Source organism: Kwoniella botswanensis, chromosome 1 (genome assembly GCF_036426115.1).
Source record: "Kwoniella botswanensis chromosome 1, complete sequence".
Taxonomy (NCBI): Eukaryota; Fungi; Basidiomycota; class Tremellomycetes; order Tremellales; family Cryptococcaceae; genus Kwoniella; species Kwoniella botswanensis.
The window spans coordinates 15735099-15755387 of record NC_088599.1 but is presented as its reverse complement, the minus strand read 5'-3'; the positions used below and the strand labels follow the sequence as shown (position 1 = coordinate 15755387).

The window sequence follows — 20289 nt, the reverse complement described above, 5'->3', positions numbered from 1 at the left end:
AACGGATTTATTGATATTGATTTCCACCTTGAACGCGTACAGAGATATTGATGGTGAACGAGCTTAACGCGTGGTAATATTTGATTCCGTTGTTTACAAGTTAGTTGAGTGGCAAACAACAGTGGCACCGCAGACCCTTAGCAATGGTGAAGTAAAGCTAGCTAGAAACAGTGTTAGTGACATGCAGCAGAAAGTGAGTCTCGATGTGTCGAGATGCGAGATGAAAGGAGGTTGTCCTTGAAGCATTTGAACACTGTGAAGTTGGAGTGATACGGATGAAAGGGTTCATGTAGTAAGAGTTTGAAGTTTCCTTTGAGATAGGTTAACGCGTTTGATTTTTTGTGAAAGTTCATATGATATCATTCATTATCATGAACCCGAATTCTGACACTCACAAATATATACGGAGTGGGTGAGAGCAAGAGTGAGTATCTTTTCGAAAAGGTGAAAGACAAAAGTCCACTATATAATCAATAGAAATCCCAGGATTCACATCGTAATTATAAGACATATAGAGAGCTCGAGCAACGGATACTAAACCAAGCCCAAACCAGACGAAAATAGTAATATCACGAGCTAACAGCAAGACTCTTCTTGGGAGGTCACCAAGAAGCCTACATCGACAATCAAAACAAGTAGAAAGAAGGAAGGCCGACTGAACTCCCTTACGCTGGGTAACACCAAGCAAGAATAGAGCTATTACGCCAAGGCAAAGATTACATCCTGAATCATACAGCCTAGAGCAATCATCGGATAGCCTTAAAAATGTATAAGCAAAACATTCAATCCATGGGCGTCTCCCAGCTTCGGTACGTCCCTCTTCTATCAATCAAACCTGACCTCCCATGATACTCTGACTTGATACATCCCTTGTATAGGTTTGATCTCGAGAACCTATTCAACGAAATCACCCATGTCACTCGACTACTCTTATCTCGTCCTTCCTCTGTCTCACCAGAGTTCGAGCTCCCACCCAGCCCTCAACCTTCCCCCCATCGTTTCTCTCGTCTAGTCTCCTTACTTCCATCAAGGTCTCGGTCTTTGAGGCGTAGAGGTAGATATACACCTATTGAAGAAAAGCCTTTACTGGGCGATCACACCGGTGATCGACGAAATTCCGATGATTCAGATATAACTCTCGTACCTCCCAAAACACCACCTCTGTTAAATGCTGAGAATATCTTGAAAGAACTGGCTCAGCCTATCTCGAATTTACAGAGATACAGTAACAGGATACATCACTTGAACTTTACTAATCGGGAGTACAAGAAAGACGATACAGAAGAATTAATTGATATGTTCAAAACTATCTGTACGAGGTTGATCGATCTATTGGAGTCACTCAAGATATCATCAAGAGATAAATCGATTTTTGACAATGACCATGTTTCAGATCAAAAGGATGAAGATAATGGAGAGATGGAGATGCGTCATTTGATGATTCAAGCTCTAATCAAGAAAATCAACATCGAACTTACCCGATTCTCCTCACCTACCCCTTCTTTCAGTTTAAATTCCTCTATGACCAAGAACCCATTTATATTTCATTCCAGTTCATTATCCTCCAATCTCACGGCACCATCTTCAATTTGTACCTCCGAAACAGGGTATGATGGTGAGATCCTAATTTCGCCAGTTGTATCTCAACGGAGGGAAAGTCTAAGTACACCTAGACCAATCAAGATGACCCATCGTTATCACCTCGATAGTGAGGTAGATACCTTATCCTCGACGTCTGTCTCTTCTTCAAAGAAGACCGTCGAAGAAACTGCTGTGTCTAGTGACAGCAATCAAATTGGGCTCAGAATATAATTAGATTAGGCTCATACCAGGCTAGTTGGTTATTCAGTAATACACCTATTGCTGTTAGGAAGCTGAGTGGGGATAGTGATGAGAGGAGGAAATTGATATGAGAAGGACTGACATTCAAGTAAACGATTAAGTCGAGTGAGACTTGGTCACAAAAGAGGAAGTATAAACCCACGATTGAATGATATTTAATTGCAGTAAGTAGAAAGTCTATTCGTGACAATTAAAAATTAATCATATATGATACATGCATCACGTATGATGTATGATATCAGGGGCACGCTCTCTCAGCTTCATGTAACACACAGTAGGTGGCATCATATTTCGTTTGGATCTACCCCAAGATCTCTCCATCCCTATCACCTCGATCAAACCTCTCTTCATCGAAATACGTAACTCTCTGTTCGGATGACCACAAAAATATGGATCAGCTCCATTGCTCTGTCAGAAGAGAGTGCATAGAGTAAAGTTGACTTACAATTTTCTTACCACCAAAGAACCTTCCATCTAATTCCTTCGTAGCTCGCCACGCACCAGCCATACCAGAGAACACCACAAATATCCTAAGACAATCCGAAGGTTCAGGGGGAGGAGGTTCAACCATGTGCAGTACGACTCTTTCCACAATCCTACCAATCGAGCCAATCAGCTAATTCTACATTCTGGCAACAAACCATTGTCCCAATTGCGATCAACTTTACTTACCCATATTTACTACATTCCTCTCCAATCTCATCCGCCAAATCCTCATCAATCTCCTCTTCAGAACCTATCACACCAACCAAACAGATAATCCTACTTTCCTCACCCTTCTTCTCCCTCGCCTCCATCGCTCGTGAATCCTCATTTGCATTGACGATCCTACCGCGTGAATTAGGCGCTTGTACCCATTTTTTGTTCTTCAAATTCGCCATGGCTGTTTTCTGCTTGGCTATCTGTCGCTTGGATAATGTTTCACCGGGTTTAGGTTGAGGTTGATTGATGACGTGTTCGGCTGATAGAGCGTGGATCAGACCTTCGTTCCGGATACCCAAGGTGGAACCTTCTTGATGTCCCCATTTACGCATCACTAAGGTATCAGATGAGATCAGCTGTTCAGCCTTCATAGCTGAACTATTAGGAATGTAAGCTCACTCTTTTCTGCGAATGTACCGCTGCCGCTATAGGATACGTAGTATCAGCTGTGATTCCTTCCCTGCTGTAAACATCTCAGCTCACCTGTCTTCAGCAGGCGCTGGTGCAGGTACAGGTGGAATCGATAGAGACGGCCCAGCAGCCGCACCTCCTGCAAATGCCTTAAACTTCGCGGCAATGGCTTCGGCAGCTTTCTTCCTATCTTCAAGCATTTTGGCGAAATCTTCTTTTTCTTTGTCAGATGCTGCGGGAGCGGCGGTAGACGTAGGGACAGAGGCGGATGAGGCGAAACCTGGGATATCAGATGACGGAGGTGGTGGGACGGTTTGAGCCGGAGGAGCGAATGAAGGTGGTTGGGAGATTGTGGAAGAAGGCGGTGGTGGATTCTGCGACATGGCTACTCTCCTTGCATATGCATCGTCTCCACTTGCAGGTTGTTGAGACATCGCAACCCTTCTCGCATATGCGTCATCGCCCGCTGATGGTGTTTGGGATAATGCAGCTCGTCTCGCATACGCATCGTCACCTGACGAAGCCATCGCTGCTCTTCTTGCATATGCGTCTTCCCCAGAAGTTGCTGAGGGAGGTGGAGGATAGTTTGGTGTAGAGGTAGAAGTGGTCTCGTTATATATCTTGGGAGGAGCGAACATTTTAGGGGCTTTAATTACCAAGTCTCGCTCAAATCAGCTTATACCTTACTATAGATGAAATATTGGTAGAGAAGCTGACTCACCATCCCTCCTTGGAGCCTCGTCCTCACTATCCGTATAATAACTGGATTCACCACTACTTAAACCCTCCGCTTTCCTCCTTCTTTCTTCTATCAACTTCAATCGTCTCTCCTCCCTCATTCGCTTTCTATACGCTTGATATTCGCCCAAGTCGTTCGGTCTATTGGGATCGTACTGTTCCTCAGGATCGAATGTGGAGATGTAAGGTTGACCAAAGTTGTTTCGCTTCTGTGAATGAGCACGATGACAAAGTCAGTACAGTTTAACGAATCGGGCATAAGGTAGACAACTCTGATGAAAGATCCTTGAACGATATTTGTCCAATCGAGAATCAAGTTGTCCAATTGAGAGGTATTGCTAATCTCAAGATAGAAGGTCAAACCCACCTTCTTCTTTTTCTTTCTCTTCTTATCATCGCCTTCCCTCTCCCTCTTTCCCTTCCCCGGTACTACCTTAGGCGCAAGCGTCATAGCAGGAGCCTTGGCAAGCGGTAATCCATCAGGTCCAAATTGAACTTCATCTTCTGATTTTTGTCCTCCCGTTGATAATCCAACGCCTACGCCAATAGTAGTGGTGATAACAGGTCCGGCAGACCGTATGATATCGCTCTTCGTCTGTGTCTGAGCATCGACTACACCAGGTACAGGCGAATTACCATTACTGTTATTAGAGCTTGAAGCGATTGTCGATGTCGTGTTTGAGAATCCCACCGGACGGGTGGTAGGTGGTTTAGGCTTGTTCACTCTAGGAGCAAACTTGAGAGCTGCTGACCATTCTCCAGTCTTCTGAGGTGTTGCAGAGGTAGGTTGAGTAGGAGTGGGATTGGTTGATGAAGATGGTTGAGAGGTGGAGGGTTTCCCTTCTTCCGAAGATGCTGGAGCTGAAGCTGAGGCTGAGCCGGAGGCGAACTTGATTCCTCCGTATAGCGACATGTTGTGGTACCCTTGCGTGGCCTTGCTTGCAGCGTGATGATCATCTAAGAGTCGCAGAAGAAGGAAGAGCCAGAGTAGCTGGAGATGAACGGAGAGTAACTTGGAGTGAACCAGATGGCGGAGATTGAGTTCATCTCCGTTTTCCTGACTGTTGATGAAAGTGAACACCATTTCGATGTCTTTCAGCAGCAGTCGCTTGCTCTTTGTGATCAGTCAATCCGCACACCCATCATCAGCATACCAATATCAAAGGACACGACCTGACCTCAAGGGCTAGACTATTACCATTCTCAGTACAATAACGGAAAAAGCATAGCGGGACGACGACATCGCTCTAAAATTGCCCTTGTCTTCGCATCGTCCAGGTCTATCACCTCTCTTCGAAACATTTGAAATCCAAAGAACATGTATGTCGTTTGTCAAGCTCGAAGCTCAATGTATAATGATCAAGCTGAAAATTATCTATGCACAACAGGGCACCTAAATTCCCAGGTCGACCTGGCCCACGAAAATCCAATACCTCTACACCTGCACCAGGTGAGGAAGGGCCCTACGTCCCGGTGAGTGATACGAGAGTTATCTCACATTGATCCCAAGCACGATGATCCATCCTATCTCTCTATCCCCACATACCTCTACCTCCACATATGTGATCATGCCTTATTCAAAGCTAAACACTTCTACCAATCATAGACCCTAGCCGACCGTCTCTCATACGCCGATTCTCCTCGCCCATTCAAATCCCCCACATTCACCTCCAAACTCCCCTCTCGCACAGCCACAACGTCAACTTCGATCGTGCGCAAGAACGCCAAGCAGATTCTCATCCTCGAGCGAGAAAGATTAAGTGGAGGAGACGGGTTCTTGTCAGCTGCTCATACGGCCGCGAAGGCCAGAGGAGAAGTAATAGACATAACGAAAAAGAAGAAATCTACAGGTGCAGTAGGAGGTAAAAAAGGTAATATAGCGAATTTGTTAAAAGGTAGATTGAAAAGGGAATTATCAACTCAACAGAGTGAAAATGGATCGGCTCTGGGGTTAGGTATAGATAGTCAGATGGATAGTGGGACTAGTACACCTTTGAATGATGAGGATGAGGAGGAAATGGAGGTGGATACACCAACTAATGAGGTGGTAAAAGTTGAAGAAGGAGGGGAAAATAATGGACCGAGAAAAGAAATTATAACTTGTAAGCTATTCTCCCGCCATTCCCTTCCAAGGCAAGAGTAGCTTATGTCTTTTCGTTTGCGATAATGATCATAGATCATACACCCACTGCACCACCTTCTTTGCTCCCTCCCAAGAAATACTGCGACATAACGGGCTTACACGCCAATTATACCGATCCAAGGACGAAGTTGAGATATAAGGGGTTGGATGTATGGCATGTGGTCAGAGGATTGGTAAGTCACAACAGAACCATTTTAGCCGATGACCAGGAGCATAAGCTGATGATATGATCGAAAATATAGGGACCTGGTGGTGATCAGGCTTATCTTAGTTTGAGAGGTGCTCAGACAAGTCTGAAGTAGATCATTCGTTTCAGCATAAGACGAGGTTGACTACATGTTATGCATGACCGAATTGTAATTTTAGATTGGATTGTAATATAGAATACATAAAATGTAGAATCTATGAATATGATCATACTGCCCAAGCGTCAGATTGTATCTTGGACCTCGATGCCGTATCTTTGCTATTCCTCTGGCAGCTCAAAGGGGTTCCTATACTCCTCCCTTCTCGGAATGGCCACGATGGAAAAAATATCTCAAGCACTAAAGCATAGTCAGAGCAGTAATGCATATTCCATTCAGCAAGCAGATGCATAGTTGTTTTGTCCATGACTATCTATGGTTCAACGAGAAAACTACTCTAAACTATCAAACCCTTCTCCACGGCAATCTCAGCATTCATGATACTACTAGTAGCCGCTCCCAACCTAACATTATCTATCAAACAAACAAATTTCACATCCAATACAGGACAAGGTCTAACTCTACCTACACTTACACACGCACCATTATGTAAATCTCGATCTAATCGAGGTTGAGGTCTGTCGGGTGCATCGTGAACGACAATAGCCTGAGGTGGTGCTGAAGGTACATTCAATTCTTGAGCTTCACATCTGAATTCCCTAAATGCTTTATCGATTTCTTCCATTGATGGCGCGGGGGATTTGCTGAATTTGACAGAGACAACACCTGTATGTCCATCTATGACTGGTACTCTGGTAGTAGTGGCCGAAACATTTATAGCTTTCACGCTTTCCGTGGTATGTAAATCAAATTGTGTATTATCTGAATTGAGTCCACCTAAGATCTTGTTTGTCTCCCATTCGATTTTTTCTTCCTCCCCTCCTATGTGGGGAACGACATTATCCAATATGTCCAGAGATGATACACCGGGATAACCTGCACCGGAAATTGCCTGGAGGGTGGTGACCATTACTGTTTCCAATGGTCCAAAGGCCTTTTCTAATGCTGCCAATGGGACGACCAATCCGGTAGTAGAACAGTTGGCATTGGTGACTATGTATCCTTTTTCTAAACCTAGAGTTTTCTTCTGATGGGGGATAATGGAGAGATGAGAAGGGTTGACGAGGGGAACTATAAGGGGACAGAGGGGATCTCGTCGGTAGTTCTTGGCGTTGGAGAAGACGATGAGGTTGGCTGAACGGAATGCTTCCTCTGTGGATATGAGTGGAGAGTGAATCACAAATATCGTAAGCTGCCAATTACATTGTGAGTGTTATATGACCATGGCAGGCTTGACTTACCGATATCTCCAGCAACATCCGCATCCAACCCACTGAAAACCACTCCACAATCCCTGAATCCCTCAGCCTCAGGTTTACATTCCTGTACTACCATGTTACCGATTTCCTTAGGGATGGGGGTGTTCAACTTCCATTTGGTGACTTTGCCATATCTTTGTCCTGCTGATCGGGATGAAGCTCCGAGAGCGTGAATGACGAAGTACGGGTGGGTGGAGAGAAGTTGGATGAATCTGATTGGATATGGAACACATAGATCAGTGTACATCCTCTTTCAATTTTATCATTGCTATCATATCTTGAGGAATCGTATGCCGATCATATACTTGGTTTCCTAAATAGTTGTACCGACATAGTCTTGTACGAATCACCGAGGATAGAGGCGAAGCACAAGTCAAGAAGAGCCAACCGCTCACCTCTGGCCAACGGTACCGGTAGCACCCAAGATACCAACTTTGATTTGTTTCCTTTCGCTTGATGACATCTTGTCTCAGTATATGATTTTCTAGTATTACCGTTGATGATGAAAACTGCTATTAGATCGAATGGTGTTATGAATGATATACCCGTTAGAATATCGAGTCACGGAGCTGGATGGAAAAAAAGTTGGATTCGAGTAAGAGCCGTCTCTCAGGGCAATGCCACGTGGCCAAGAGATCCGGACGATTTGCCCGAAACGGTGAAGCAGCAGCAGCTCAAAGAAACATGAGATGGGATGAGGTGATATGGTATCGTCCAAGCAACCTATATCTCATTCTGACTTCATATCAAACAGAACGAGTGAACAAGAACAAGATGGTGTCAGCTCCAGTGTACGACAAATCAGATCCAAGATCCGACAAGTGAGTGACACCCTCATCTCTGTGAAGTCCTTTGCTGACGAGCTGATAATCATAAATAGGGTATTCCCCTATCATCTTCCGCTTACTCCAGAATGGTCAGAATATAAAGATCCATATGGTCAGACAGCTATGACAGCTGCTGGTGCGGGTATGTTCGTGAAGCAACCTATGTGAGTGCCTACATCTCCAAACTGTGAAAGTAACGGGAAGAGATGAACCCAATAATATCTTTCATTGTTACCTATGCTGATCCCTTCGTCACAATGACACAGTATCGTCTGGGGGGCGTTCATCCTTGCCGTTATAAGTCTAGTCAACTCTCAACCATTACGACAAAGTAAAGATTCGACTTCACCTTTATTGACACTAGGGTAAGTCAACACCATATGTCGCATTACGAACACACACTAATCCCATGTTATCTGTGTATGTGTAGAATGGGATTTGCAGGCGTGTTAGCCAACATCATGCCTAAGATGATGCTTGCTCCTCAAGGTCAGACGGACGTACCTACCCCATCACCATAAAGTAATGTCAAGTGGGTGAAAGGAAGGGTCCTCAGGTGGACCAAATGGGAGGATGCATGTTGTAAAAATGGATCACGACTTTCTCTCAAGTTCATGGCCCTCCTTGGTCATCTGAAAAATGATACTACCAACCCATTCCATCTTTGTCAGAAGTATACCTTTTGTTCGGAGACCTAGGATCAAGCTCCGACAATTGGTACGAGTAGTTGTCTGATTACTCTCAGGGTTTAACGTACTGACATTGACGCTCTTTTGTGTATCTATCTACGTTGAATGATGGTCAAGCGGCAATGTAAATGATGAAAACGCATTGTCCTCGTCCTTTCAACACGTTGCGATGACGTGTCATCAACGCTCATTCCTCATTCACCACTGTTCCATCTCAACGTTGAATGATCGTCTTCCTGACCATTACAACATAGCAGTCTTATACTCACATTTGAATTTACCCCTTATCTTCCCCTAACTCATCACTCATAATCACATTCACCCACCATCAAGGTTAACCTCACTTGCTCCTCTTTCTCAAGATGGACGAGACATACCGAGCCAAGTTATCCGGTTCACCCAACCCTCATCCTCGAGTACATGTAGGTGATGATCACACACCTCCTCACCAGGACAACCACGGGGATACCATCCACATCCAACCTAACCATCCAGCTAATAACACTTCACACCCTATCCCCATCCAGTTGCCTAATATCTTCGTTCATCCCTACCCACCAAGAGAACGTACACCACCGCCCCCACCTCCTCCCCAACCTGCTCCACCCCCTCCAGCCCCTGCACCAGTCATGCCACCTGTCACAGTCAACGTTACTGCTCCGCCTAAAGAGACGGTACCAAAAGGAAGGAAAATTGGTCCTTTCAGAATTACCAAGCCACACCCACTACTTTGGGTAAGCTTGATTCTCAGTGTTGTTGCACTGGTGTTGGAGGTTCCTAAAGGGAGTTTACCTACTTTGACCGGTAGACATAAGGCATTAAGGGTGAGTACGACTCTGTTCTCTCCGTACTGGATTCCTCCTCATGGTGATGACATACTGATACTTTGACTTGTATATGTGTAGACTCAAGAAAAATTAGTTTCCGAGAAACTCGCTCTCCTCACCAAACTATCTACTTTCCTTCCACCACCACTTTCATCTCTCGTCGCTCCTTTAGATCCTACCTTGCCTTTACAGACCTCTTTATTGGCTTTGAACGATCATCGTCAACTAGACCTCTTACGACTCGCACCTAATCTTCGATTCTGGAATACAGCGATCGGCGCGCCGTACGGTGTGGGTGTAGGAGAAGATGGTAAAGGTTGGTGGTCAATCGAAGATCTAGGTCAAGGGGCTAGTGTAGTTAGAAGTAAAGATGGTGAGAGGGAAAAGGAAGTTTGGGTATTGAAAGTTGCAGAAGGTGGTGAAGGTGAGTTAACCTCCTCCAACCTTAGTATGTATATGAGCTGATCAGGTAGGTTCGCATGGTAGAAAATACCAATAGCTTAGCATTATCTACTGCCCTCACTCATTCGTTGTTACTTCGTGATCGACTCCAAAGTGAAGTTTCTCAACTTAAAGCTACACCTTGTCCTGCTTGTCCTAAATCTGAACATGGACATGGCTCGGGACATGGACTTTATCACCTCGATACCTCCCATGGACATATCCATGCGGTACGAGACGACGATGATGAAGAAGCATATCAATCTGCACGAAGGGAAGAATGGGAGAGACTGGAAGAGAGAAAACGAAGAGATAAGGAGAGACATAGGGAGATAGAAGAGAGGGAAAGGGAAGTCGCAAGAAGAGAGAAATGGGTTGTGGAAGAGATGAGAAAGATGAGTGATAAGATTCAGTGAGTCCATCTGGTTTCATCTCGTCTCTCTTCGACTGACGTCCAACATGGAAGTGGAGCTGACTAAGCTGATCCGTCTCGCCTGGACTATAGCGGACAAGCTACCGAATTGACCTTGGAAGATAGGATCACAGAAAGATTGAAATCTTATCAAAGGCAATTATCCCAACTGAAAGAACATAAACATGACGAGCTTTAGACTTTTTTTGTAGGCTGAGAATGTCAATCTTGTCGTGAACATCGGCTAAATCTTCCATATCAACCTCGCCCCCTTGAATATCCCAGAAAATCGTTCTTCTATCCACCTTTCTTATCCTTTCACTTTCAAATCTCCTTCCTCCTATCACTGTTTACTTTCTCTCTCGTTCTCATTCCCATTCCGCGTCATAGGTAGAGTGAAATAACAATACACGGATTGTCTATAATTCATAGATTGATGTTAACAGAGTTCTGCAGGATGCATTGATAAATCATAAATGTGCCACATTGGGTTGTGTCGCATAAACCCGTCTGTTGAATATGGTCCGAGTGGGGTTTGATCATGTTCGGGCATCGGTGTCTACTCCGTCTATGAGTTATCCAGACAATGGGTCGTTGTTTTCCGTCTACTGTCTACTGTCCGTCGATGTTGAAGACTGATACCAACAGCTCTTGTTCTACTCATATACATATAGGTTCATAACAAGAACAAAGAAATACATAATATACAATGGCGTGAGTACCGATTGATCCGTGGGGTAGTCTGTGGCTGATCCGATACTTCTGATTCGTCATATAGGTCGTAAGTCGTTCCTTCCCCTCTTCCTTCGCATTTACAGAGATATGAACGGAGAGAGTATATCAGCATCCAAAGGACAACAAGGATGATGTGATTAGGAAGGACAGGGTTGCACCGAATGAGACGGAAAGGACGGGGCAGGATAACATAGGATGAGAGGGACAAAAGATGACACGAGAAACAGGGGAAGAAAATGTGACTGACGTTGACGATTGTCGATTCATCAGAGGATTCATAAATTGGGCCAAATCGCCTGCTGCGAGACAATACTTCTTCAGTGAGCATCATACCTTCTTTTCCTCTTGATCACTCATCAAGTTGTGATTAGGTCAATCAGCTGATTTGGATATTATGTTTAATCTATAGGTACACACTTTTGGGGACCAGTTAGTATCATCCTGTCTAGTCCGAACTGCACTCAACCATCCGAAATCCATCTATACTCATGATGATGGTGCCGATGCTGGTGCTGATAACGATATATATATATCTAGGTCGCAAACTGGGGTTTACCATTAGCTGCTTTATCGGATATTGTCAACAGGGATGAAGAGTCTATCTCAGGTGTGATGAGTCCTACCCTCGCTGCTTACTCGTGAGTCGTCGTTTCGTTCCTTCATAGAGCTGGAGCAGGGATAAGCAAAGGAGGAAATGGGGTGCGGGTCAAATCAAAGTGGGAGAGGTACACATTGTACTTGGCTGCTCCTGTTGGAAAACCCCCTTATGATAAGAGAAGAGAATGGAGGGGAGAAATCATCATTATTTTCATGATTATTATTCTTTTTTGCCAAGCACCAACTTACCAAATATGTATCTAATCACAGAATGATCTTCATGCGATTCGCCTGGAGAGTTCAGCCTCGAAATTACCTCCTATTCGCCTGTCATGCTACCAACGCGACCGCCCAGCTCGTACAAGAGGGTCGATACTTAAATTATTGGCATTTCGGCGGTAGGGAGAAGAAACACCCCATAGGAGCTGCTGTAGATGATGTCAAGGAGAAATCGAAAGAGGTCGTGGATAAGGTGAAGGCTTAGGTGGGGTAAGGTGATAGCAAGAGTAGGAATAGGAGTTGTGCTGGGATATCGCTGTCGAGAAGAAAGGTGCAACAAAGAATTGGGTCATCTCATCTTTAGAGCTTGAGGAGAATAGATAGGTTTGGCTTAGCTTGGTTTGGAAACGGGACTGGATTTGGAACTCTGCCCACGTTGCTATATCGATACATCGACGGTAATAGGATGACATGTATATACCGCTATTTTCATGTTAATTAACCTCACATTCACGTTCTGCAATGTCATCTTTGTTTGATAACTATACATACATAAGACATAATACATGTCACTTCTTCCCTGACATTTTCCTCACCTCTTCCAGACCCGTATCGAAGTTCCTCCCATGAGTCCTCTTACCTTTCTGTTGAGTATCCTGCGGACCAAGATAGGTAGGTAAGATCTTCTCGACGGGCGTCAAGCCTGGATCGCCCGGTGGGGCAGAAGAAGGTAATGAAGAGGGGAAAGACTTCAGGAGGTCTTTGAATGATAGTGAATTGAGGGGTGGGGAAGGTGAGACGATATTGTCGGAACGTAATTGTTCGACCTGATAGAAACGAGACCCGATTTCATATTAGTGATCAGCGATTTTAAGGGAATTAGATTTCAGAGGAGAAAGAAAGTGAAGGCAGAGAAACCGCTAAACATACCTGATCTCGAGTGACGGTGAATAGATTTTCAGGTAATTTCTCCAAGAAGAACCCTTGGATCTTCCCTACCCAAAATGACAGACTGATAATCAACCTACGTCCTTGATATCCTGAATATCTCAAAACGAGCTGCATGATCTCTCGATATGTGTAGACTACAGTTCAAATCAAGCAGTGAGCAAAAGGGACACATCCTGTATGAAAATGGTGATTTGACTGACCATCTGGTCCACCAGCTTCTATGATCTTACCTCCTACTTGCCTGACGATTTCTGAATCATCTCGACAGCAAATCTCGACTGCTCGAGCAATATCACCTGCATAGACTGGTCTGTGGTGATCGTAGATATCAGTTCCTATGACATGATCAAAGCCGAAGAGGTCATGATGACTTGACTCACTGAAATCTTACTAGACCACCACCGAAGACTGGTAAGAAAGGCAACCATTTGGCCAAAGTTGCGAAACGCTAAGCGTGAAAGACATGAGCAAAGTTCCAATAGCCATTATGCCTACTTAATTTGCAGGTGATTATAGACAGATAGACAGATAGTATGGAGGGGAGCTCCAGTTCATACGCACGTTGAAAAAGGAATCTCCTGGACCGAATATTATAGAAGGTCTAATGATAGTTGCCGTCGGATGATCATTCAATATCGCTCGTTCACCTTGTGCTTTCGTCCTCCAGCTATGCAATAATTTTACATTGTATTTATCAGCTTCTCCTGCCAAGAGAAGACTGATTCGACAACAGTGACGATCGTCTACTGTCTACCAAGTGGGGACATGTTCAAAGTTGAACTACACTCACTAAGCAGTCACACCACCTTCATCAGCCCCAATCGCACTTATCCCCACAACCCTCCCCACTCCCAACTCTTTAGCCAACCTCGAGACGTTTTCCGTACCCTGTCTCTGAAATAAATCCATCTTCTTCTCTGAACCTACTAATAGTCCTACCATCGATACCACCGCTGAGGCATCTTTGAAAGCTTTTCGGAGAGAGTCATGATCCTTGGAGGTTATATCGGCAGGATGGGGTGGAAGGATCTGCGATCCCAAATGGGAGAGTTTCGAGTGAACTGGATCACAAACCAAGGTCGGTCTTATGAAATCTCGTTATAAATGGCTGAGCATTTAGGCGAAGAAACCAAGATTTAGGAAGGATGGATAGGAGGATCTTCACTCACGCTTTTCAGGATGTCGAGAGACTAGTAACACTCGATTACGAGGATCGGCAATCAGTGCTTTGGCGATGTATTGTCCTTTGAGGAGCGTATCGAGTAATCAGCTTCGCTTTCCCTCACTCAATGACGCAGCGTCAGATGCCTACCTAAAAAGCCAGCTCCTACTAAGACTATCTTCCTGTGTGATTTATCCGTCGGTGGGACAGATACTGTAGAAGCCAAGCGACGAGTGATCATACTGAGAAGGTGCTGTCGACAAGCATGTTGTTATGGTAATATGAACCAGGCTGACAGCTACTACTGAAGAGTTGATTCGCATTTATGACTTTTGATCAAGATTTCCAAGATGCGACCGGTTGTTCTGTTGATGTGCCTGATCGATCGGAATGATGTCACCTCTTGCACGCTTGATCTCACCTGTCCATCTACTATATGGAATCTGGCATTTTCGCAAACAATCTCATGGCATTCAACGGTGATACATACAACAATCATACATATACACAAGACTTTATTTATATGCAAGCACACGAGCCGATGGACTGTCTATAAGCATCTACCTTCCAGCAAGTTTAGCAACCTCATCAGCCTCCCTCCTTCTCCTCTCAGCTTTCATCATACTACTCTGTACACCGCCCAGCGCATGTGCTTTACCCAACTTAGCCAAGATTACAGCTAACCGTATAGGTTTGACGGAAGAGTACGACATCGAGCGTATGGAAGGTTCCATATAGGCTGATACGGCGTCTGAAAGAATTATGTTGATTGTCTGATTCCCAAAACGAAGTCCATCAATACTTGCATCATGAAGCAATCATGTATGAAACACTCACATGTTTGACTTCATCAAACACCCTATCGAGATCCGGTTTATCCAATCTCTTGATTTCCGCTTCGATGAACGTAACATCTGCCAATACGCTCGCCAAGGCCATTTCGTTGAATCTGATCACTTCTTTACCGCATAACATGTCCTGCTCACAATGAAACATCAAGTCAGCTCACGTGCAACGATCTACACAATTATCCGTATGAAATTCTAACACCTCTCGAATCACTCATTTATGTGCAAGATAGAGTAAGATAACCCACCATCAACCACTTATTGATCCTTCCCAGAGCATTCAGATAAGCTCTCGTCTTGACGCCTTCGTTTAACCCAATCAAAACACTATCCACATAAGCAGTCAAAAACGTAATCATCTCAAATACATATGTGGACGGTTCAGCAGCTGTCGATTGGGGTCGGGTGGGCAACCAATTATATTCAGCCAATTCGAAGAAAGATTCCAATTTCGAATTTATGACTGAATCGATCCGTTTTTCGGCTTGTTCCAATGTTGCGGAGAACTGTTTACAGGATGATAAATGGACGGGACCACCTCTCTGTGATGCTCTACAGAAAGTATCAAACGATAAGCTGATTTTCCGCATACGACTGCGATCTGAGATAAGATGCTAGCTTACCTGAGATTCATCAGTACCCCTTCCAACTCATCACATGCTGTACTGAAGTGTTCCAAGTTGATGACCACTTGAGCGATTTGAGATAGGTTGGACATAGTCTGTAATCTCTTCGCGATTTGCTTGGAGACATGATCGGAAAGTAGAGCATCCAGAGACTATCATGTCACAGTCAGCTGGTGCTCAGACTTTCATTATGAAGCATTTTACCCACCTTCCGCAGCACCTCATCGATATCCAGATGCTGCTGAGCCACACCATCAGTAAACTGGTAGAATTGATCGACGAAATTTCGTATGTTGATACAGCACATAGGGTAAGTCTGCGAGAACGGCATGGCTTGTGGAAATCCTTGCCTGTACACGTGAATAGATGACAATCAGCACGGATCATGGCATCATTGAAATGAAATTAACTGACATTGCAAGTGATTCCATTTCTCCCGGTGCTAGCCAACATACTCCTGCGACTTGATCAAATTCTTCTTGATCATTCACCATCATAGGTTGATTGTCGTCTTCCGATACGATCTGAGGCAATCCCAATCGATTAGCTAATTTGGCATATTCTGACGATGACTCATTTTAGCCCACCTGATCAAAGTCCGTACTGAATTTCCCCAACAACAATTCCGAGTATCTCTCGAATAGAGTGATCAATAGTCCATTGAGCTCAGTGATGTTGTAATCATACCCCTGTTAATGTGTAGAAGTTAGCTTTGATTCGATCGACTACTATGCAACTATGCAAGCTAATCCAACTCACTTCTAAAGTCTGAACAAACAGCAAAACATTCGTTTTACTTTCCAAGAACACTTCAGGCTCACTACAGCCTTTCAAGCCCTGTCCAACAACCTCTACTATCCTCTTACACATCTCATCCCATAGTTCATCAACGTCCCTTTGAGTCCTGAAATCAGGCATAGTACGCAGTAGATGAGATTCGATGATGAAGAAACCGACTAATTCCTGCATCAATAGAGGAAGGGTCGATAGCAGCGTCTCAGGAGTTGTAGACAATCGGGATGTGAGGATCAAGGTAGCTTGAGTCTGTAAGATATGAGAACACTTGATTCAGTAACCATGAGATGGATATGGTATAAATCTTACCTTTCTGTCCACTTGGTAACTTCTTTGCAATTCCGGTTTCGATTCCAAAGCCTCGTATATATGTATACATTGGTATAAAGGTTTGAAATCAACTTTGATATCTTCATTATCGAGCGCATCGACTATGCAACCATATATCATCAGCAACTCGAGCTCTCGAGCGACTATCAATGAACAAACAAGGGGAAAGGCTTTACTCACATTCCACCCGTTCATTATGTACCAGTTCCATAGCCCCACCCACCCTAGCCAGCCTCACACCACCCTCCTTCTCCCTCTTCGCTCTCCACTTCTTGATCCGCTGGGACATTTGCTCCAATGCTAACTTCCCTACTTTAGCTCCTAATTCCCTGACGTCGAACAACCATGATTTCGTGGAGGCCGTCACGGCATCTTTGATGGATAATCTGAGGGAAGGGAGGGATGATAATATGTGGGCGTAGAATGGTGTTTGGGAAATTGAGGGTGGAGTGAGGTGCAGAAGATCTTCTATCGACTACAACATTGGGAAGGCCATCAGTCAATATGTTGTCTGATATTATTTGCGGCTAGTAAGAAGAAGGCATTCGGACTCACTCGCAGCGCTCCCCAATATTTACCTTCCCTTATCATCTCTCCTACTCTGTGCACCAAGTCCAATAACCTCAAGCAGGTCTGTAGAGTCTCAATCGCATCATCCATATTTCTAGCCACTTTTTTCTGTTCTAGCAGTGCTCGTTTCTGATTGGGTGAGATCACTATCAGATTGACTTCGAAAGAAGACGAGAATCAACAGCTAATTGCGCGTACTCACCTTCTCACCCAATGCCCTTCCGACATCACCCATCTGCCCATCCAATTCACCTATCCTCCTACGTAAATGACCTGACCCTTGTCGGATGGTAAGCAAAGTCGACACTGAAGAGACGAAGTCCTATGTTCACAAGAACGTTCACGATCATCAGTATCTGCGTAGGAGAGCTTTGAGGTAAAGACTTAAGACATACCTCATAATTGTCTTGGCATATCTTCTCAATCTCCCTTTCTTTCTCCTCCACAAACTTATCCAAACTTCTCAGATACAGCTGCTCGGAATCGGTATCCTGGATTGACTTGATGAGAGGAGCGAGAGCTTCGAGGTTCTCTGTAGTGGATGATGTAGGATCCAAGTTGATCTGTACATCACAGAGTTGTCAGCTTGAGAACTGTACCAGTTGTATATACCTGTCACATACCTGCTGTAGTTGCATTTCCAGCTCGGAGCTGGTGAACGTTGGTCTCTGTTTCCGTATCATTGTAGTGGTACCTCTTCCTGCTCAAGACGAGCGACCTCAAAGTGTGAATGCAATGGCAACGACAATGACAGTAGAGCGGACCCTAGCTCATATGTACGAGGATTAGACTAATGGTCACGATTGTTATCCTGTTCGTCATCACTGTTGAAGTCCCGAGCGCATTTGGGTTGATTGGCGGCCATCTCCGCCATAATGCAAGTACGCGTCAACCGAGATGGAGATGTGGTAGATCAGGTAACTGATTTAATGTTCTCTCTGCTTGAGTCTGCATATTCAACATTCAGAAGATAGCATATAGACCAGCTTCAAGTCAAGATCACAAAGTCAAGATCACACTAAAATGTCACAAGAGGAAGATTTCGTGTTGCTAGAATCATCAGACGGGTACACCTTTGTCGTGTCGAGGAAGATCGCAGAGGCCAGTGGGACTTTGAAATCGATGTTGGATGAGGAAGGTGAGTGTCCCATCAACTAGCAATCTCCAGCATCGTCTCGCACTTGTCTGGTCTATGAGAAGAGTATCCGAGTAATTTATACATTAGATGCTGATATTCTTCTACTCTGATAGCCAATTTCGAAGAAGCTAAAAACAAAACATGTAAAATCCAACAACGGTGAGTAGCCTTAACATTACCTTCGACCGCCTCTCAGGATATCTCTATCTGGATGGCCTAATACTTTTATGTCATTTCTTTCAGAGGCGTGATATTACTCAAAGTGATAGAATACTTGGCATACAAAGTGCAGTACTCCGAATTCAGCGCCGAAGATATCAAGGAAGATTTCTCAGATAGGATCGATCCTTATATCGCTTTGGAGCTGTGAGTGATAGCTTCGTCACATATTTTCCTTCCCTGCGTTCACGATGAATATCATTTCCCACGCACAAGAGATTGATGTGATTCACATAAGTGATCTACGCTGATTGGTGATTTTCCTCTACTTCTATAGATTAACGGCAGCCGATTTCTTAGAAGCATAATTCTACTATCTCCCTTAACCTTCTCATTATAAATCGAGCCATTAGAATTGTAGAATACCAATCCAACATTGTACAGTAAAACCATGCATTTCATACCCAAATCACATCAAGAACCTCTCCACTTCTTCATACTCTCTTTCACACCTTTACCAACCTCTAAATCCTTCCTGACATTCTCATCGACTTCTCTACCCTTCTGTGCAACACGTATCACCTCTTCCACTTGGTGAAAAGGAATGGCGACTACTCCATCTACATCACCAACAAGTATATCTCCAGGATCGACTCTAGTCTTGCGTATGGGCTCATTGTGCGGTACTTGGATATGATGTGGTGGTGGTGATATAGGTATTTCCAATGACATGTTGTACTCTGAAGGACGTAAAAATGTTTTTTGCCCTAGTGTAGAATGGAATTGTGCGAATACCTATATCACATCAAATTGTCATCCTCAACTTTGAAGAATGATTTATATTTGACTTACTGGAAATCCAATCTCTCGATGTTCTTTCAAATCCCTACATCCACCCAGAACCACTACACCCTTTATGCCTTTTGCTCTAGCTGCAGTAGACATCAGGCCACCCCAACAAGCTGCTCCAGAGACTGTGATCGGCGTAGGCAGCCATTTCAGCGACTTTAAAGGCTATGTCATGATACGGACCCACTCACCGAAATCGGGTGAAATCAATATTACACTTTCTGATGGAGCTGCATCTACCTATAATTACCATACATTTTAGTATAATCATCATGCAAACTTTCCGAGATAAGTCGACACTGACAAAATGTTGTTCGACCTTGGGACCGTTCCAGTGCTCTTGATCAGGTCCTTCTTGTTCCACCAGCTGTCATGCAAGGCATAATTAGTGTAATGGCCCTCAATTCGCTTACTGTTAAATGAGATCTCATGAACAATACTCACTCGGACCGTAAGTACCCTTCCTACCACTTTGACATCCTCCTCTTCCCTACTTGAGGGCGAATAGATATTCAAATTGGGTATAAATCCGCCAGTCACGCTACCCAACTTGACCAACGCATCTGATATCTGATCAAGTAGATCCATAAGTAAATTGTACAGTCAACTACTAAAACCTGCCAAGGTCAGCTTGATAACTCACTTCGCATGTCGATAGATCTTCCAATCGTTTTCTGATATCTTCACCTAGTTCAGCTGAACTCGTAGCCATTT

At 44.2% G+C, this 20289-nt stretch overlaps 11 protein-coding genes across 11 annotated transcripts; 6 read left to right on the top strand and 5 right to left on the bottom strand.

The window, feature by feature from the left end:
- Nucleotides 1–765: 765 nt before the first annotated feature.
- L199_005971 (uncharacterized protein) lies at nucleotides 766–1913 on the top strand (the record flags this gene model as incomplete). The annotated part of the gene is made up of 3 exons (XM_064891672.1): nucleotides 766–809; nucleotides 879–1713; nucleotides 1788–1913. 3 exons carry the CDS (start codon nucleotides 766–768, stop codon nucleotides 1911–1913), a joined length of 1005 nt encoding a protein of 334 aa, XP_064747744.1.
- A 230-nt stretch (nucleotides 1914–2143) lies between these two features.
- L199_005970 (uncharacterized protein) lies at nucleotides 2144–4606 on the bottom strand (the record flags this gene model as incomplete). The annotated part of the gene is made up of 7 exons (XM_064891671.1): nucleotides 2144–2209; nucleotides 2288–2438; nucleotides 2515–2878; nucleotides 2944–2969; nucleotides 3028–3601; nucleotides 3677–3902; nucleotides 4061–4606. 7 exons carry the CDS (start codon nucleotides 4604–4606, stop codon nucleotides 2144–2146), a joined length of 1953 nt encoding a protein of 650 aa, XP_064747743.1.
- A 464-nt stretch (nucleotides 4607–5070) lies between these two features.
- Nucleotides 5071–6138, top strand: L199_005969 (uncharacterized protein; the record flags this gene model as incomplete). Its single annotated transcript, XM_064891670.1, has 4 exons — nucleotides 5071–5166; nucleotides 5300–5795; nucleotides 5870–6009; nucleotides 6079–6138. 4 exons carry the CDS (start codon nucleotides 5071–5073, stop codon nucleotides 6136–6138), a joined length of 792 nt encoding a protein of 263 aa, XP_064747742.1.
- A 340-nt stretch (nucleotides 6139–6478) lies between these two features.
- Nucleotides 6479–7863, bottom strand: L199_005968 (aspartate-semialdehyde dehydrogenase; the record flags this gene model as incomplete). The annotated part of the gene is made up of 3 exons (XM_064891669.1): nucleotides 6479–7293; nucleotides 7383–7612; nucleotides 7796–7863. 3 exons carry the CDS (start codon nucleotides 7861–7863, stop codon nucleotides 6479–6481), a joined length of 1113 nt encoding a protein of 370 aa, XP_064747741.1.
- A 311-nt stretch (nucleotides 7864–8174) lies between these two features.
- Nucleotides 8175–8748, top strand: L199_005967 (uncharacterized protein; the record flags this gene model as incomplete). The annotated part of the gene is made up of 4 exons (XM_064891668.1): nucleotides 8175–8221; nucleotides 8281–8391; nucleotides 8494–8592; nucleotides 8658–8748. The coding sequence occupies 4 exons, from the start codon at nucleotides 8175–8177 to the stop codon at nucleotides 8746–8748; spliced, it is 348 nt and encodes a 115-aa protein (XP_064747740.1).
- A 530-nt stretch (nucleotides 8749–9278) lies between these two features.
- On the top strand, nucleotides 9279–10795 carry L199_005966 (uncharacterized protein; the record flags this gene model as incomplete). Its single annotated transcript, XM_064891667.1, has 4 exons — nucleotides 9279–9740; nucleotides 9822–10167; nucleotides 10230–10596; nucleotides 10690–10795. 4 exons carry the CDS (start codon nucleotides 9279–9281, stop codon nucleotides 10793–10795), a joined length of 1281 nt encoding a protein of 426 aa, XP_064747739.1.
- A 747-nt stretch (nucleotides 10796–11542) lies between these two features.
- On the top strand, nucleotides 11543–12412 carry L199_005965 (uncharacterized protein; the record flags this gene model as incomplete). The annotated part of the gene is made up of 4 exons (XM_064891666.1): nucleotides 11543–11651; nucleotides 11741–11760; nucleotides 11869–11969; nucleotides 12199–12412. The coding sequence occupies 4 exons, from the start codon at nucleotides 11543–11545 to the stop codon at nucleotides 12410–12412; spliced, it is 444 nt and encodes a 147-aa protein (XP_064747738.1).
- A 304-nt stretch (nucleotides 12413–12716) lies between these two features.
- On the bottom strand, nucleotides 12717–14501 carry L199_005964 (uncharacterized protein; the record flags this gene model as incomplete). Its single annotated transcript, XM_064891665.1, has 8 exons — nucleotides 12717–12974; nucleotides 13078–13232; nucleotides 13299–13408; nucleotides 13479–13546; nucleotides 13660–13765; nucleotides 13889–14159; nucleotides 14268–14342; nucleotides 14411–14501. 8 exons carry the CDS (start codon nucleotides 14499–14501, stop codon nucleotides 12717–12719), a joined length of 1134 nt encoding a protein of 377 aa, XP_064747737.1.
- A 319-nt stretch (nucleotides 14502–14820) lies between these two features.
- L199_005963 (uncharacterized protein) lies at nucleotides 14821–18112 on the bottom strand (the record flags this gene model as incomplete). Its single annotated transcript, XM_064891664.1, has 14 exons — nucleotides 14821–15033; nucleotides 15098–15238; nucleotides 15357–15660; nucleotides 15732–15886; nucleotides 15943–16084; nucleotides 16149–16258; nucleotides 16322–16423; nucleotides 16494–16778; nucleotides 16839–16960; nucleotides 17040–17334; nucleotides 17415–17558; nucleotides 17632–17751; nucleotides 17825–17992; nucleotides 18053–18112. 14 exons carry the CDS (start codon nucleotides 18110–18112, stop codon nucleotides 14821–14823), a joined length of 2361 nt encoding a protein of 786 aa, XP_064747736.1.
- A 340-nt stretch (nucleotides 18113–18452) lies between these two features.
- L199_005962 (uncharacterized protein) lies at nucleotides 18453–19094 on the top strand (the record flags this gene model as incomplete). The annotated part of the gene is made up of 4 exons (XM_064891663.1): nucleotides 18453–18567; nucleotides 18681–18726; nucleotides 18811–18933; nucleotides 19064–19094. 4 exons carry the CDS (start codon nucleotides 18453–18455, stop codon nucleotides 19092–19094), a joined length of 315 nt encoding a protein of 104 aa, XP_064747735.1.
- A 106-nt stretch (nucleotides 19095–19200) lies between these two features.
- On the bottom strand, nucleotides 19201–20287 carry L199_005961 (uncharacterized protein; the record flags this gene model as incomplete). Its single annotated transcript, XM_064891662.1, has 6 exons — nucleotides 19201–19521; nucleotides 19579–19700; nucleotides 19767–19815; nucleotides 19880–19942; nucleotides 20020–20145; nucleotides 20219–20287. The coding sequence occupies 6 exons, from the start codon at nucleotides 20285–20287 to the stop codon at nucleotides 19201–19203; spliced, it is 750 nt and encodes a 249-aa protein (XP_064747734.1).
- Nucleotides 20288–20289: the final 2 nt, after the last annotated feature.